Source organism: Hipposideros armiger, unplaced genomic scaffold (assembly GCF_001890085.2).
Source record: "Hipposideros armiger isolate ML-2016 unplaced genomic scaffold, ASM189008v1 scaffold_573, whole genome shotgun sequence".
NCBI lineage: Eukaryota > Metazoa > Chordata > Mammalia > Chiroptera > Hipposideridae > Hipposideros > Hipposideros armiger.
The window spans coordinates 735556-753030 of NW_017731923.1; the positions used below are offsets into that span (position 1 = coordinate 735556).

Below are 17475 nucleotides of genomic sequence, written 5' to 3' on the forward strand. Positions count from 1 at the left end.
TAGAACAGTGCTTATTAACATTGACATGTAACACATTCATTTAAATTGAAATAATATTTTTTAGTTTAGTTTTTTTTTTTTATTAAAGAAATGGCATTCTATTTCTGACTTGACTGAGGTTGTAGTCAGCTAAAACCCCCAGATCTTCTAATATGAATTGATGGCAGAGTTAGTGTTCCCTTACTCTGTTCTCATTCAATTTAATTTTTGAATTTAAATTCGGGACTCTGTGTTTACTTCAAGTACATTTTATCACCTTGATTTTGGTCCAACAGTCCATCCTGTAGAAATCCTTTCTGAATGGTGACAGGGAACTAACATTCATTGAGCAGCCATCAAACTTCAGACTCCGCATTTAAACAAAACAGTCATTGAGATCAAACTAATGAGATCGTTGTTATCCACATTTTAAATGTATGGAAACTGAGGCTAAAGAAGATTAAGTCACTTGCCCAAGGTCACCAACAGTAACCTTGAACCTTAGTGGTCAGAGAAGTTTAAATGGTTTCCATTACACATGGTCTCTAGACTGTGCTGTTTAATGAGTGAGCTCTCCACCCTAAGCTCTATGTCTTCAGCAGACCAGATAGGCATGTGCTTTCATTTAAGTAACTGAATAAAGTATGGTTAGAATTGGGGGGCCTCTCCTCTGCTCATCGTCAGTGTGTTCGTCACTACTCATTGAATGTTCAGCTGTTCTCAAATGTTCTGAACTGTGCTTTCGCCAGTTGACATTTCTCTACTTTGTCTGTAAGAATATTGTGTGAGATATCCTTGTCACATGCTTTGCTAAAATCAACACACACTTGTATGACTATTTCATGTCTATTTTCGGCTACCATATAGCATCTTGGTTCTCCAAAATCCACTCTAGATATCATTTTCAGAGACTCACAGACTATATTTTATTGCTTTACTAGACAAGAGAAGTGTCGAACCCTAGAATCTCAGGAGTTTTAGGGGATATTAGATGTCATCGAGCCCAGTGCCTAGTTAATGAAAGCTTTGCCCAGGATTTACTATCCTTGCTTGGGAACATTGGAGCATCATGGTTAAAAATGAGGCCTTTGGATTCAAATTTTGGTACCATCTGCACCACTTCTAGCTGTTGTGTGCCTTGGGGGAGCCTCGGTTTCCTCAAACATAACATGGAAATAGGATTTTTACCTATAGGGTATATCTTACAGGATTTTTGTGAAGATCAGAAGAGATCACACATGTAAAATGTTAGAACAATATCTGGCACATAGTAAGCTGTAAATAAATTTTGGTTGTTAGTACCCAGTTAATTCTGGATGAATCGACATTAAGCCTATGCAGCTAAGCCTTCTCCTTCTAACAATGCCATCTACCTTCTCCTGCCTCTTGTCAGGGTTCCAACCTGGGCACTGCCAGGCAACATTTACGTGACCTCATGTTGGTCTCATAACCTCTCTGAGCCTTAGAGTCCTCAGGCATGACCTTGGGGGAGGTCACTTTCCCTGTTTTGCCTTCCTTACAAGACTGTTGTGAGATAGCATCAGCTGATATGCATGAAAGCCCTTTGTAAACATGTTAGACATCAGTACTAGTGTTAATGTTGACAGAGGTCATAAAAATCTAACATTTATTGAGTATTTGCTAGGTGCCAAGTTACTGTGCTAAATGGTTTATTGCGGTTATTCCTCGTGAGTGTCCTACAGAGATATGCGTTCCTGTTGTCTGTGTTTCGCAGTTGGTAGGATTAAGGCCTGGAGAGGTGAACTCATTTGCCCGTTTACGCAGTGAGTGAGAGCTGGAGGCCCGGCTCAGAGCCTGTGCTCTCAACCGCTGCAGCGAGGTGGTCTTTCCACGAATCTTTATTTTTCTTCTCAAAGTTACTGGGTTTACATTTTCTTAAGACAAATTTTAAAACATCTACATCAGCACCTGTCTTTCTTCGCATGTTTCCATTGCCGATTTTATACCAATATTATCCCTAAGGACACATTGGATTTATAACCCAGAAAAAAAGATCTTCAGGCGCAGTAGTGATGCTGAATTTTCCCAGCAAGCTTTTGATAACAACAGATCAGGTTTTCATCAGCCTGAAACAAACTCACTCAATTATGTTTTTGTTGGCACGTACATGGTAGCCAGAAGTTTTAGATGGTCTGACTGGTGGCACATGGAAGGACCCTTCCTGGAGCCCCAGCTTGGCCTCTGGGTAGTTTTCTTCTCAGGTGCCTGCCTCCTAGCTAACTACTCCCTGACCGTTCAGGTTTTTAGGTCTTTAGGTCTTTCCATCTTTGTTCTATCAGAGAAGGGAGTCAAGATTGGGTTCCATGAACTGTGGAGGAAGATTCCAGAAGGATTAGAGGCTTGGACATTTGCCTGATGGGTTTGGTGAAGTTCATCTGACCAGGATACCAGAGGACATTTTACCTGAGGAAACTGGATACTAGTGTGCATGTGAATGGAGAATTAGGATGGGCCACTTTGTTTCTGGAAACCAGGCAGAAGACTCAAAAGAAATTAGGGAATGGACCTAAAAAATATTTTTAAAAAAATTAAAGGAACTGCCTCTTCTTTCTGCTAACTTTGGATTGTATTGGAATTTGTATTTATGAAATAACTGAGCCATATGGATGCTCAAAGATGCATATGTTCTCCTGGTCTGTTGATATGAGGAGGAGTTGAAGGGTGTGGGCTGGTCTGGAGGTGGGGTGGGTGGTAACACGAGGAGGGGACAGCGCTGGGGATTATGGGCCTATATAAATGCAGAGGATCTGGGCATTTTGGCGAGATAATGCTCTCTCCTCATAGATAGTTATGTAGCTATGTGTTTACTTATTTTTGAGATCTCACCATCTGCCCCTCCTCCCCCAAGTTCTGTAGATAAGGCTGTTCCATCTTCTCTGAGAAACTTCTTTCCCTGGTGATGATTAGAGAGCAGCAGACAAATATATACAGCCTGAATATACAGGCTCAGAAAGACTGAGCTCATTGCTTTCACAAACATCAGTAAACAGGCTCAAAAGAGCAAAGCAAAGGAATGGATTCTGGGAAATGAGAGCCGTCCAACAGCTGCCCACATTTCCACTTGTGAGAGGCCGGGCTCAGAACAACTTTCTCTTCATTTATTTTTGTCGTATGATGTTTACCAACATTCTCTAGGGACCACGGTCCCGACCTGGAGAGTCACCCATTCCTCAGTACAAGGTCACAGGTAGATACGGTCTGACCGGCTCCATTGGCTGCTCTCTTCCCACTGTACCGCACTGCCTCAGGTCACACCGGAAGACGAGTAGGTCTTCTTCCTTACCAGAGCATCTTTGTAGGATGACACTGTGAACCCAGTGGGTAGACTAAACCCATGGAGGAGTAAAGGATTGATAGATGAGAGAAGAGCAAAGATCTCTTACCCATCGTCATGGTCATTGTGAAATGGGGCTGAGACATCTTGCTGTGTGTCATTGGGACGTGAGCTTGAGTTGCAGTTGGGGCTCTGTGCTATTTTGTCTTCCCTTCACCAAAAGCTCCGCTGCCACACTTCTTTGGTCACTCTGCAAAGGACCTTTGATTTGGAAGTGCCAATTCTCCTTCTCCTTTTTATTAAAATGTATTAATATTTTATTAATATCATTAGCATGTAAAGTCCATTTTCTATCTTCCAGCCCTCAAAGAAGTCTATCTTCCATCCTCTATTTTCTGGGCCACCCGTAGTATGAGTTGTAGCATGGAGGAGACAACTTTAATGACTTCTTCTCAAACTTTCACTTTACTGAGTACTTCTGCCTTTGCAGCTTGTGAAGGAAATGGGGGTTGGGGGGACAGAGGGCTGCATAAAAGACTTTAGCATCCTGATAGAGGTTGTAGGAAAAGCTTGCAATAGGTTTATGGAAAAGCAGCCTTATGTTCACTCCCTACTGCATGAGGAATCTAGCCTTTTTTTTTTTTTAAGATTTTTATTGGGGAATTGGGGGATGGGAACAGCGCTGGGGAATTGGGGGAAGGGGAACAGACAAGTTGCTGTCTTTTTGTTCTTCAGTCTAGTTGTGGAGGACGTCGCTTCACTGGCCCAAGTTGGCACCATCATTGCTCTCTTCACAGGCGAGGCAGATCAGTTGCCGGCTTCTGGACAGCAGCTCACGGTGGCTTGAGGGCCGCTCACGCTGGCTGCTGGCTACACATGGTAGCCCATGGCAACCCACTGCAGCAGGGGCTGCAGCCTACGCCGTTGCTGGCGACTCACAGCAGCCCAGCTCCAGGTTGAGCTGTTGTTCAGCATCTTAGCTGTGGAGGGCAGTGTCACTGGCCCTCATATGTGGGATCTGAACCGGGGCCCTCTGGAGTCCCAAGCCAGTTCTTAACCAACGTGCCACTCGGCCGGCCGGAGTCTAGCCTTTTATTAACTTATCTCTAAGAGACATTTCTAGCCAATCCAGCTTGTCATGGAGCTCTGGTTCTTGAAAATTTAGAAATATTCCCATTGATGTTAGATACTTTAAAGGTATTCCTAGGTGTGCCAGAATGTCCATTTTGATTGTTACTGTTCAGTGTCCCCATTAGTAGATTCACCAAAAATGCCTTCTCTAAATTGTAATAATGGGTGTTCCTTCGTTCCCCTAACTTACCTTCTCATCATGTTACCTATTAGCAGCAGAGAATAATAGAATGTTAGAGTTACAGGCACCTAAGAGAAACTCCAATCAAACCCTCATTTATCTGTAAGAAAGCTGAGAGCCAGAGAAGTTGAGTGGCCACAGGTCCCTTAGTAAGTGACAGAGCAGGGACTAGAATTCCAGGGCTCCTGACGCCTTTTTATCACATCCCCTCTTTTCTTTAGTCCCTTTCTCTGTTCAGTCATCTCCCTTCTAGCCCCTCATCCCCTTCTGGGGCTCCCTCATCCTTTTGTTAGTTAACAAGTATGTGTTTTTGGTATTTCTCTTGGGTTGGAGTATAAAAGCCTGGATATAGGGATCGTGATTAATAAGAAAGGACTTAATTAAGAAAAAGTGGGAATGGATAAAAGCAGGATAATTCAAGAGAAGCCAACCATCACAGATCCAATGAGAATGGGAAAAAGTGATTCAGAGCAACGGATAGTACCCTCTTTTTCCAAAAAAATGTTGCCACAAAGAAGCTCTTGAGAGTTGTCAGAGAACTTTATGAAATGATAGGGCTGCACTGAGCAGGCAGTGCTCTTCTACCCAGCGTAAAACCAAGGTCATGGCTCAGCAGATGGGAGAATGGATGCTCAGGCAAGCACTCATCCCAGAATGCTTCCTGGACCCTTCAGCAGCCCTAAGAAAGGTAAACCATCCAGACCCTGCCTTAAGAGCTATGCTCTTGAGAGCAATTGAGTAGTCCTGGGATGGAGGAAGTAAACTCAAATAAAAAGATCCATTTCTTTTTGAACGCTCAATGCAAGCCAAGAAGCCCGAGGAAGTTTTATCAGATGGCTTTGAGAATAGATTCCTCAGCTTTTCAGCGCATGAGGCTGACAATCCACAGAGGTTTCAGGGTTCTCATCCTGGCTCTGGAAAAGTCTTCTTCCTTTCTTGTTTCAATATCTACAGCTGTCAAATGAGTGGGTTGGAATTGTTATTAGAATGCTAAGGCACCTTTCTGTTCTTCCCGTTGTGTCTCTGGGATTCTCATGTCCTCACTTATGTCACCGGATGTTGAGGACACCATTAGCTTTCATTGCCTCCAGCATCTAAAGCTGTGTTCTTTTCCCTGGCTGCACATTTAAATCAGCCTGAGTCCTAGAAATGCGGATGCCCAGACAGCAGCTCAGACTAATCAGACTTTTTGGAGATGGGTTACCTGTATTTTTACTTTTTAAAAGCTTTCCTGGTGATTCTACTATGCAGCCAAGGCTAAGATCCACTGATCTTCTAGATCAGGGGTCGGCAAACTTTTGAGACGGAAGAGCTGCCAGGGGTTGGCAAACTGCGGTTCGCGAGCCACATTGGCTCTTTGGGTACGTACATGTGGCTCTTTAGAAAAATTAAAAATGAAAATAAAACTATCATAGTATTTCATTTATAATATTACTTTAAATTTTCCTTATTTGTAAAAATATATTTATGGCTCTTGAGTAATTTTTAAATTGTCGTGAGGGGCAGGATTTGCTCTTCCAGGGGTCAGCAAACTTTTGAGATGGAACGTACCCAAAGAGCCGCATGTGGCTCGCGAGCCGCAGTTTGCCAACCCCTGTTCTAGATTGAGAGGTGAGTCTTTTATCTGATTTGTGTCTTCGGATTGTGCTCAGGGGACAACTTGAGGCTAGGGGACAGGACACAGTGAGTCATCCTGACCCAGGAGGCCCTTGAGCAAGTGACTAGAGACTCACTGACCTTGGTCCCTATTCATTTGTTAACTAACCCTTGGGCATATGAGGGTCGTTCCGGCTCAGCTCCTCTCAGACACAGGAATTTCTTCCTCAGTACCCTTCATGGTCTCCCAGAGACAAGGAACTTACAGTACGTGGTGTGCTGGAGCGGGCTAGTCCCAGCTCCTGGATGACCAATGTGTGTATCTCTTCCCAGTTCCATGAGTATTGATGTCAAGTTGGCAGGTTGACACTGGCCAGGGAGAGAGTATTTACACTCCAGAAATTGGCAACTGCTACACATCAGAGCTTTTCTCCCTTTAGAGAGGCTGGTTGTTATTTATTAATACAACACTTAGTTTACTACTTAACAAAATGCATAGTCCATTCACTTACGGATCTGTGGAACTGCCTCTCTGTGTTGCTCCAGTCTGCCTCTGGGTGGGTATTGCACACTTTGGTCTGAGTCTTACCCTTGGAATAGCTTACACAGCATCTAAGCCCCCTGTTACAAGTCAGCCCTTCAGGTATTTGAAAACAGCTCTGAGGTCACTCTTAAGTCTTCTTCCCTTCACAAGCTGAGTATCCTTCGTGCCCTCAGCATTTTCCCATGTGGCTTGGAGACTCAGTAGGTGTCTTTGAACACTGGGGGAATAGTGCAGGTTTTCAAAGGAAAACAAGAATTCCCCCAGAAATGATCAGTGGACTCTTTCACAAAAGGCTTTTCATTTTCTTTGTGCATTCAGAGTTCCGTCTGACGCCCGACAAAGTGAGTGTTGATACGAAGTAGGGTATAGACTTGGGTGTGGTTGCTGATTGCAGCCCACATTCTCTCCCTTAAATGCATGTTGCTGCCAGCCTTCTTGATGGGCTGGAGTTCGTCAGAGCGTCATCAAAACACAGAGTCTGGTTTCTGAAACAGGTAATTTTCCCACCGCTGTTTTGTTTTCTTCCTGAGGCTTTCAATACGCCACCCCCCTTCTTTCTTCCCTTTTCTGTACTGTTCAATCATTTGTCTCCTGATCACCAAAGCTGTGTGTTGAATGACAGCGTTTTGAGTCCAGGATTCAGTCAGACACATACAAAGTGAGTTTGTTAAGACTTATCCAGCTGACTATCACTGAGGCAAAAGATGGAGACAAGCTGGTGCTGTCTTTGTGCCTCACAGCCGCCCCCTCCCCCCCCTCCCCCAGACTTTTGAAATTGGGGCTCAGATGACCCTGGAACTGACCTCAGTGGCCGTTAACCCAAGTAGCAATAATGTAAACTTCTTTTCAGTCATTTTATATAGAGGGCAGGCCTTTGGGAGTTAGATGGGAATGCTTTGGTCTAAAAGCAATGAAAGTTTGAATGCAGCTTTAAGCCGACATTAGAAGAGTAATAATGCTGGGAATCTTTTGTTTCAAGTAACTGAGTCCATTGACCTCCCTGAGAGAGCAGTGGACAGTATTGGCAAACAAAGCCTTTTGAGTCTGCCTCTGTGCTATGCTTTCTTTGTCTTTCATTCAGTAAGACTTAAGTCTTTAGGAGTAGGTGTAATGGCATTACCATCTTCTTGACAGCCAGAGAGAGAGAGAGAAAGAGAGAGAGAGCGAGCGAGCAAGGAAACGAGTTGCTTGCGCACGTGTGTGTGCAGGACTGCCTGTCAGATGGTGAATTTGAACAGAGGCCGCTGTTGCCATGGCGATGGCAGGTTGCATCCCACCACCATGGAAACCAAAGTTAAAAAACTGATGTTAAGGCTGGAAGTCACGTGATAACATTTGTGTTTTGTTTTAAAAAAAGAAAAGGGGTTTGATTTTTCAGTCTGATTTTTTTTTTTTTTTGAAGATGAGGTTGGGTGGTGAGAAAAATTGTAGCAAGGAAAGTAGTTGAGATAACAACATGGGCCAACACGAAATAAGCAGCACTTTCACCTCTTTTTGCGACTTGCTAACTGGGCATTTCTCCTCTCACGGGTGGGGGAGGAGACGCAGGGTGGGTTTCCAGATGTGTGGCCCGAGTCATGCTGATGACTGTCACATGGAGAAGCACAGGGCTTCCACCCTCCTGCCATTTGGGGACTCCGCCATGTGTGGCCCACCCTTTGCTGATCAGCCTAGGACAGAGACTGGAAACCTACAATGAAGGACTGAGAAAAGAGATGGACATGGAGTTAAGGGCGTGGAGTTACCGCAGAGATGAGGGTGGCCCACACAGGCATGAGTTCAGATGACTAACACTGTTTTTTAGGAAATTGAAAAATTCACCTGGAGCCCCTCAGAACCTTGAAGAATACAGTTCCTCTGTGCATTCCCTCTTTTGGGGGAGTCCTATGGGCTTTACTGTCCTGCTAGGTCAGCCTCAGAAGTGAGTACAAAGGATTCCAGAAGGAGCCCGTCCAGCGCCGCCAGCTCTGGGCCGAGGCCCCTCGGGCCTCTGCTTACCTCTCTCCCTGGCCTCGCCTGGCAGGGCAGGGAGGAGAAAGCTAGCTGAGAGACCCTCTTGGATCTCCATCTTTTTACCCCATACTCACTTCTGCTTCATACCAGGATCTGGAGAGAAAGTGAGATACCCTTTCAGGAAGGAGCTGGCCCCAGGCCTGTTTTGATGGGGCTGCTTTTGATGTTCTTTTCAGCCTGTGACGGGCTGAGGATCTGCTCTCCTGGCCTGTGTGAGGATACCAGCCTTTAAGAGGCTGAGGAGACAGGAGGGGAGCAGACACACTCTGTGGAAATGCTGCTGGTGCCTCTATCTGTGTCTGGGCTTTAGGTGCAAGGTCCTCTCTCTTCAATATTACTGGTCTTTCCAGGACAAATGTGTCATTGTCACAGCCCACGCGAGGGCGATATGATCTCACCAGTATGATATCACTGCATTTCCATCAGGGTCTGTAGGAGCTGGAGCCGGACTTCTGTGATGGTTCAACCCCTTCTGTTCTAAGCCTTGGCCTTGGGTGTGATTAATGTCCCTTCTAATCACTGGGAGAAATTGCATCAGAGCCATCAGCTTTATAAATCCTCCTCTGGGGACCGGTGTTTGGATGTGTTTGCCATATTCCCAGGAAGTTCTGGGCCAAATGTCTTTGCTGTCTTCCCAGAGACCCATTACCGTAATTTTCTTTTAAATCCTTTATTGTGGTGGGTCTCTTCAATGTCAGCCCATGGCTGCAGCCAGCCAGCCCACTCCCGGAGAGTCTGTGACCGCTCACAGATGCTTTTCTCAAAGCTTACAGCCATAGCAGATGCTTAAAGATTGACTTAGTAGGGTAATAAAAACGACTGTGCATTTGTGGAGCACGTTCCGGTTTTCAAAAGGCTTTCTTGGTCATGTATCATTTTAGACTTTGATCCTTTTTGTATTTCTTGTTTGGTTCTGTGGGCCTGGATGGTGAGGGTTGAGTAGTACCATGTTGGGTGGTTTTTGCAGTGAAAACGCTGGTTCTGGTTTCTCCATCGCATTGCAGATCTCAAGGAAATTCTGAGTCTTCTTATGTAAGAAAAGTAGCATTAAAGCTTTGGATAGCCGTGTTTCACTGTCGTTCATATTTAACATGTCTCTTCAGTGTGGTGCTTGAGGGAGGCACACATGAGGCGGGACTCTTTCTCTATGACTGTCTTTGAGTGGACATCCCACTCGTTAGAATGATATTAATGTGCAGCTGAGGGAGGGGAGGAAAGACACGCACAGAAACACCCAGGCCATCTTCTAGACTCCTCTGTCTCTCAGAATCAGACATCCAGTGGCAGGAGGCTGGAATGGAAGGGACGGAAAGGAGACAGACGTTCTTGTAGGGAGTGTGTTCTGGGCCTGGGGTGAGGCGTGGATCCGGGTACAGGAGGCTGAGGCATGCTTCCTCTGAGACTGTGGGCTCTTCTAGACTCCCCAGGGGTTTACAGGAAGTGCCTGAGTGGCCACAGGCTCCTCTCCACAGAAGAACGTTCTCCATTAGGCCTGGAGTCAGGGAGAGAGCACAGCATTTTCTCTGCTTGCCTGTCCCTGGTGGCCCTTCAGTCCCTCTGAGCACATTCAGTGTCCTTAGTGCTCTGATGTCACAGGCTCTGAGACCAGGCAGCTGAGAGGAGAGGAGGTTAGGGGGTCTCAAGATGCATGTTTCCCCTGTAGCCCCCCAGATTTTTTGCTAGAGGCCCAAGTCCTTCCCAGTCCTGTACCTGAGGTGGTGACAGGCGAGGCCCTGCTGGTCCAGGCAGAGGGAGGGCTCAGCTCCCAGGCCAGGCCCCCAGCACTCGACTGACAAGCAGAGCCAAAACCACCACTGCAGCCTGTGGGACAGCCCTGTCTCTTTCCCCAGCTTTCTGTGCTTCAGGAAGGAAATGAACAAATGGCAGGTGTGCAGGCCAAGTAGCGCTGCTCAAATTAGCTGTGTTGCTAAGGAAACAAGTCAACCACTGGAAGGAAGGAGCTTTGGGTAAAGGAGATAAATCAATAAGCGAACCTATTTTTATCATTTCCCTAATGATTGTCTTGAAGCTGCTAGACAGGAAAGGGAAAGTTGGAGTGACACAGGTCCTCATTAGTGGGCTCAGAGGGAGAGAGGAGTGAAGGGGTGTTTGGGGAGACTGCCAGGGAAGTTTATGAGTTGAGGCCTCTAGCGAGCCAGCCGACAGTGACAGGTAAGGGAGAGGAGGTGTCTTTGCAAGTTTTGAAGCACTTTCATGGTCATTTCCTCACTCGATCCGGTCCCCTTGTTCTCCTGTATTTGATCCTCTCAGAAATCTTGTACTGATTTCCATGACCCCCGGGTTGGGATGGGTTTTTGTGCTGGTTTGATTTTTTTTCCAGCGTAAATATAGCTCTCATTGATTTTATAATTATAAATTAATACATGCTCATTATAACACTCAGACTGCATAAAGGAGTAGAGAAGGAAGTGCAAATAACCCTACTACCCCGAGAAAACTCATTCTCTTTCTAGCAAGACAGATCTTTTTCCTTTGCTCCTTAAAACTTCTGCTTTTTAACATTAAAAACAGCATACTGGTTTCTTTTTTAGGAATAGCTAATGTGTACACACAGGATATAGTACAAAAAGTTCAAATGACTAGACAGCATGGAGAAAGTACAGGGTACCTTTTGTAAGGATACCTCTAGCCCTGGTTTCTCTGTGCTGTATCAGTTGATTGATTGATTGATTGATTAAAGAACAATTATTGAGTACCCACTGTGTGCTGGACCCCAGGGGTGCAGAGTTGAAGAAGACAGGCAAAGCCCCTGCCCTCAGGGTCCCACGTCTCACTGCTCCATTAGCTCTGTGAGTTTAATATCTCAAATCACAAACAGTGGACACCAGGGAGAGAGAACTTTCTCCAACACCCGTTCTATGTCAGGCACAGAATATAATGGGAGTCACTGAATTCTTGGCAGGAGGGGCTTCTATGCATCCTGTCCCATGAAGGGTGGTTCTTAGGGGCCTTGGTGATCCGGAGCTTCCTTTGATCTTCCCATGTCACACCTCTGTCTCGCCTGTGAGGTGCATTCGCTTGACCCAGGAGCCATTATTTGAGTCCAGGCTCTTCCCGTTGGAGGTGTAGTGGAGCCCTTGTTACCCGCTGCAAAGTTCTGCTGGCAGGGGAAATGGAAGTGGTGCCTCTAGGTCAGCTTTAGGGGTGGGGGTGTGCAGTCTGAGCCTGTTGAGTGATGACAACCCCATCTTGTGACGGCTTCTCAATGGAGCTGCTGTTCAAGCAGATGCCTCACATTCATTCGTGCCTCCATTTAATGTTGAGTGAGTGCCTACTGTGTACCAGGAGCTCCGCTAAGCACGGCCAGTGGGGAGATGAGCAAAATACAGTTGCTGCTTTCAAGGCGTCGTTGTTCGGGGGGAGGTAAAGATGAAAGGAAATGATACAGTTGCACAGTGCCAAGAGCTATGGGGCACAGGGAGAAGCCTTTATAGACGAGGTGACATAGTTCACCTTGATCTTGACGTAGGAGTATGACCAGATAGGTCAAAGAGAGAAGAGGGCTGTAAGGGAGCGTGGCAGGGACCCAGGCAGAGCCGGAGTTCTTCCTGCTCTCCCCATCCCTCCTAAGATTTCTCCTTCACCATCCTTCCTTTAATCTAGTCCACGGATACCTGCAATTCCCAGCCTCACTTTTTCTTCTGCAACAAAATCTCACCTCTTAACTGTCCCAGACACGAATTCATCCTGAGCTGTAGATGATCTATGAGGTCTAAAGGGACTTCCCTCTCAAGGGTAGGTGCCTTTGAACAGTTTTCAGAATCTTAAGCCGAAGAATCTCCGCTCCGAATGGGTCTTTAGACATCAGACCGTAGACAGAGGTTTTGGGTGGGGGAAGGACGCGGGAATGGGGCCTTCACAAACCTGTGAATTACGAAACCCTCACCCTTAGATTCTGGCCTCCAGGGCCTTAGGTAGCACCACTCATTGAGACCTCATGAATTCTCAGCCATCCAGACACCTAGCCTGTCACGGTATGTCTGGCTCATTAGCACCCAGGCAAGAGCCTTTCTTCTGCCCTGAGCACCCTGCAGTGGTGACAGCCACACCCTTCCTGAGGCTAGCCTGCGTTCCCTGACAAGCTTCATATATCTGCACTTGGACTTCTGGGCTATGTGAGCTTAAAGATCCTAGCAGGGAGCTGTATACTTAGATTGTCTGACTAGGAAAATGCAGGTGTGCTAGTGGAGCAAGGGGTGAGGGTAGGGGGGACAGAGGGGCTGCAGCAGTCCACGCAGGTGTTGCTGGGTGGACAGCTGCCAGGAATGGTCTTGCCTGTAGGTCAGCAACTAAGAGCTCATTTACTTTTAAGTCTATGGTTATCCCTTTAAGGTTTTGAGGGGAAGAAGCCCGAACCCCCAAAAGCAATCATGAACCCCAGTCAGACCCATGAGAGCTCATGATGTCTGTAGCTAGAATGAGAACATGCACGTCCCCAGTCCCCCTTCCCAGGTCACCAGCTTGGCTCCTCGGCCCTGCCGAGCACTTTCTGAGCTTGTATGGGGCGATGACGCCAGCCATAGCGAGTGGCCCGCTGAGCCCCACACTTTGTCCACACTTGTTAGGGACAAGGATAGGGTGTGAGGGGGAAGGGACAGTAGTTTCACTCCGATCAGAGCCAGCAGCCCTCCTCCCACCCACTCATGGGGCTGGCAGTCAGATCTGCCCTGTCTCAGAGCTTCCCAAATATGTCCCTATGAACACCTTTCCTAAGCGAGATGTTCTGACCAAAGGGTTATATGGTGAACGGAGTGGGGAGTTCTGTGTGCTATTCCCAACGCCCCCTAGGGAGGTGGTGCTCACTGTATGTAATAGTATTACAGGCTCTGGGAAGTCTGCTGGGAGGAAATGTGCTTCACTGTGCAGAACCCCGGCTTTCCCTCATTTATTTGATTACAAGTTCCTAGAGCACTAGTATTCCATGGCTTGCATTTTAGGAACACTGCCCTAAACGCCTTCCACTTCTGTTGTCGTTTGTCAGTGGCTTGCAGGATGTTCTCAGTTCCCTTTCTGCCCCCGTCCCCTAGGCATGGTCTCAGGAAAGGGTGTGGGGCTCCGGCCAGCACTTCTGCCGCATTCTCATCTTCATCCTGCCATTTGGGCCTGGGCAATTCTGAGTGCCTGACCCCGGCCCAGGACAAGCAAGCCCATTCAGAGGGCTTATGGGACACCAGGTTCTGGTGTGGTCCCTGGTCAGTTGACACTTGTTCAGAGCTTTGCATTACAGCCTGCGATGAGAGCGGGGAATAGTCCCTCTGTGATCCGTGGGCACTGGGGTCCCTGGGTGAGCCGTGTGGGTGGTTTGTCCTGAGAAATGGGCACACAAGCTAGGTGGGCATCTATGGTGTGTGTCTGCCAGCATGTTTAGCTCTCAGGGGCCTAGCTGGGTCCCCAGAGAGACTGAAGGTAGAGGAATGGCTAGGTGTGCTGAGGGACTCCCCGTGAGGTGGGGCTGCACTCAGATGGGGACCATCTAAGCAAGCAGAGCGGGGAGAGGAGGCAGCGGGCTGGCTCTGAGGTCCTCTGAGCCCATCCAGTTTTCAGACCTGATGGCTGAGCTCCACAAGGCAGCAGAGGCCAGCAGAGCTGTCCCTGAGGGTATGAGTCCTATGTGCGTGTTGGGGGTGCGTGGGAAGGATGGATGGCCAGCTGCTGGAGAATGGGCTGTGACTCAGGGATGCACGGGGATGGGGAGGTGATGGTGCTGCCAAATGAGAATAAAAAGTCAGTCATCTCAGCCCCTGCAGCCTCCCATTCTAGCGCCAGGGCCAGCTGGTGGGGCAGCGCCTATCTCCTTGCACATGCCACCTCTACCTGCAGAGGTCCTCTGCCCTGCCCCTCTTCAGAGATGCTCCGAGTGCTCGTTTGCCATTGTCCCCTGGCAACAATGTCATGGCGGGGGTGGGGAGGCATCAGGGTCATGTTAGGATTGGCCCTCCTGGACTCCCTAGGGAGGGAGGGCTCTGGGTCCTGTATCCCACGCAGTCAGCCCGGAGGCGTGGGGAGACAGGGGCGCCATCCCTTCCCTTCCCTCCACTTTGCCAGGCCCACCCCCTCCTCCCGCATCTACCAGAGCATAGGTTACTCAGCATGACCAGGGGCAACAGCTGGCTTGTGTTTGTCACAACAATAGTTAAAGAATAAAATCCAACGTGTAGAGTAACTCACCTCAGGAGCCCGTGGTTTCCTTTCTCTGTCTTTGTTAACAGTCCCTGCTGCTACTCCGCCCTGGGCTCGTGGCACAGCCTTTTCTGCAGGAGTCGGGATGCTGGCACTAGAATCATAGTCCTGTTTTTCAAAAAGGCACAGGGAGCCCCCTCACCTGTCTTCAGATAAAGGCAACAGAAAAAAAGCCTGGATGCATTATTCATTCATTTGTAGTTTGGTTCCTAGATGCCCCAGCTACACTGTCCTGGAGTTAGACTCATGATGTGTGTCTGTTTCCTGTGGATATAGGAGCTTAGGAGAAAATAAGGTGGGACACAGAGTAAGCTTCTCCTGGCCCCATTAAATCGTTTCTGAATTGGCTATTACAATGGAAAGGAGCTCACGTGGAGAGCACTATTCCTTTTCTGAGAGCTCTTTTACTCAGGAGCAGAGGTTCTAGGGGAGGGGACTCTAGCTGTGATCCCCAGAGACACAGCTGGGTCCTTGCTGAAGTGTCATTGTACACTCCAGTGGTATGAAGACTGGGAGGGACAGGGGCCTGCGATGGCGTCAGTGTCTCTCCCTCCCTTCTCTCAACTTCCATTTTCAGCCCTCGTTAATTCCCGGACATGTCAATGAGTTCACTGAGTACCTGGAGTGTCTACCATTTGTCTAACTGTAGTACAAGGTCGGACAATTAAGTTCACGAACTCATCCGAGGACAAGTGCTACATACCTCATTGCTGAATATCACTAGAGTCACCTTCGAAGTACTCCCCTTGGGAAGCTATGCACCAATGCCAGGGCCTAGTTCACCCTTCAAAGCAATTCTAGAACTCTTTTTCTGGAATGGCCATCAGAGCTGTCATCGTATTACCCTTGATGTCCTGAATGTCATCAAAAGGTCTTCCTTTCAATATTTCCTTTATCTTCAAGTAAACAAAGAAGTCATTGCGGGCCAGATCAGGTGAGTAGGGAGGGTGTTCCAATACAGTTATTTGTTTCCTGGCTAAAAACTCCCTCACAGACAGTGCCGTGTGAGCTGGTGCATTGTCGTGATGCAAGAGCCATGAACTGTTGGTGAAAAGTTCAGGTCATCTAACATTTTCACGCAGCCTTTTCAGCACTTCCAAACTGTAAACTTGGTTAACTGTTTGTCCAGTTGGCACAAGTTCATAATGAATAATCCTTCTGATATCGAAAAAGGTTAGCAACATCAGGTTCGCGAACTTAGTTGTCAGGGCCTCGTATTTCTTGGCTCCACTTTTCCTTTCCTTAGAGAAGATGCTTCGTGTTCCGAGCCCAGTCAGAGATGGGTATAGCCTCCCAGGCTGAGGACCATCCACTGTCCTGCAGGCCCGCCCGCCTGCTCTTATAAATCATGCAGACCCCACAGACACAGTGGGGGCTGATAAAGCTTGTGTGTTTATGTGCATGGCCATCTAGGAGGCTGCGTCCCTCTCTCTTTGGTGAATCTGTTCCTTAACTCCTCCTTTCCCACGCCGTTTGAGTACATGATCCTGGCCACCATCATCGCCAACTGCATCGTCTTGGCCCTGGAGCAGCATCTTCCCGAGGACGACAAGACCCCGATGTCCCGCAGACTGGTATGTGCCTGTTTCCCTCTTGTCTGTCTCTCCCCCGGCTCCCTTCTCCTTTGCTCCGTCACCTGGTCCCCTGCCCTCCTTCCCTGCCTTAGAGTTCTGTGAGGAGTTTTTCTTCGCTGAGGGATGAGTTGGTGACAAACCCCATCAGGGTTCATAAGGACAAGAGGACTGACCCTTTCAACTCCTGCTCCTAGGAGCTTCTGAGGGCATTGCAAACACGGTACACGCACTGCCCTATAGCCCGACAAGGAGAAAGGGCAGGCCCGGGGCCATTCCCTTCCTAGGGGACCTTTGAAGTGAGAGGAGAAAGCAATGGAGGATGCTCAGAGCCTGTGTGTGTTCACGGTTATGAGCTTCCTAAACGTGACGTCCATACTCTCCTTAGAGAAATAATTCATGTGCCTAATGTATTCCCCCTAAAGGGAGCAAACAAACTGTTTAAAATTCAGATGTGTGAGGAAGCAGTTCCGGCCTGATTACCTGTGACTGAGAGCTTTTAAGCTTCCAATGTAAGTGAAGCCCAGCCATGGCAAAGCCGTTTCTTTCAGGGTAAAGCCAGCGCCATTGGTCATCTGCAGGGGAACAGCCTGGTCCTGGGTGTGACCCCACGTCCATCCATCTCTGCAGCTGGTCCCCCGAGCTTCCCTCGCTCTGTGCACTCCATGAGTCCTCCAGCCCCCTCCCTACCCTCCTGTACAGGGGGCAGATGTCTTGGTTTCCTGTAGGCGAGAGGAAAGGTCAGAGCGGTGGGGGTGGCTGGGGCGTGCCTTTGCCTGCATCTGACGAAGAGGTACTTACTGGTATCTCTGTTCTTCATCCCACAGGAGAAGACAGAACCATACTTCATTGGAATCTTTTGCTTTGAAGCTGGGATCAAAATTGTGGCCCTGGGGTTCATCTTCCATAAGGGCTCGTACCTCCGCAATGGCTGGAATGTCATGGACTTCATTGTGGTCCTCAG

General features: G+C 47.9%; 1 protein-coding gene across 1 annotated transcript in view; it reads left to right on the forward strand.

Annotated features, from left to right (window-relative positions):
* CACNA1E (calcium voltage-gated channel subunit alpha1 E) overlaps positions 1 to 17475 on the forward strand; it is a 536284-nt gene that overhangs the window by 263626 nt on the left and 255183 nt on the right. The window contains exons 6-7 of the mRNA XM_019624043.1: positions 16409 to 16514; positions 17339 to 17467. Of these exons, the coding sequence (XP_019479588.1) occupies positions 16409 to 16514; positions 17339 to 17467 (235 nt within the window). The remainder of the gene's footprint in view (positions 1 to 16408; positions 16515 to 17338; positions 17468 to 17475) is intronic.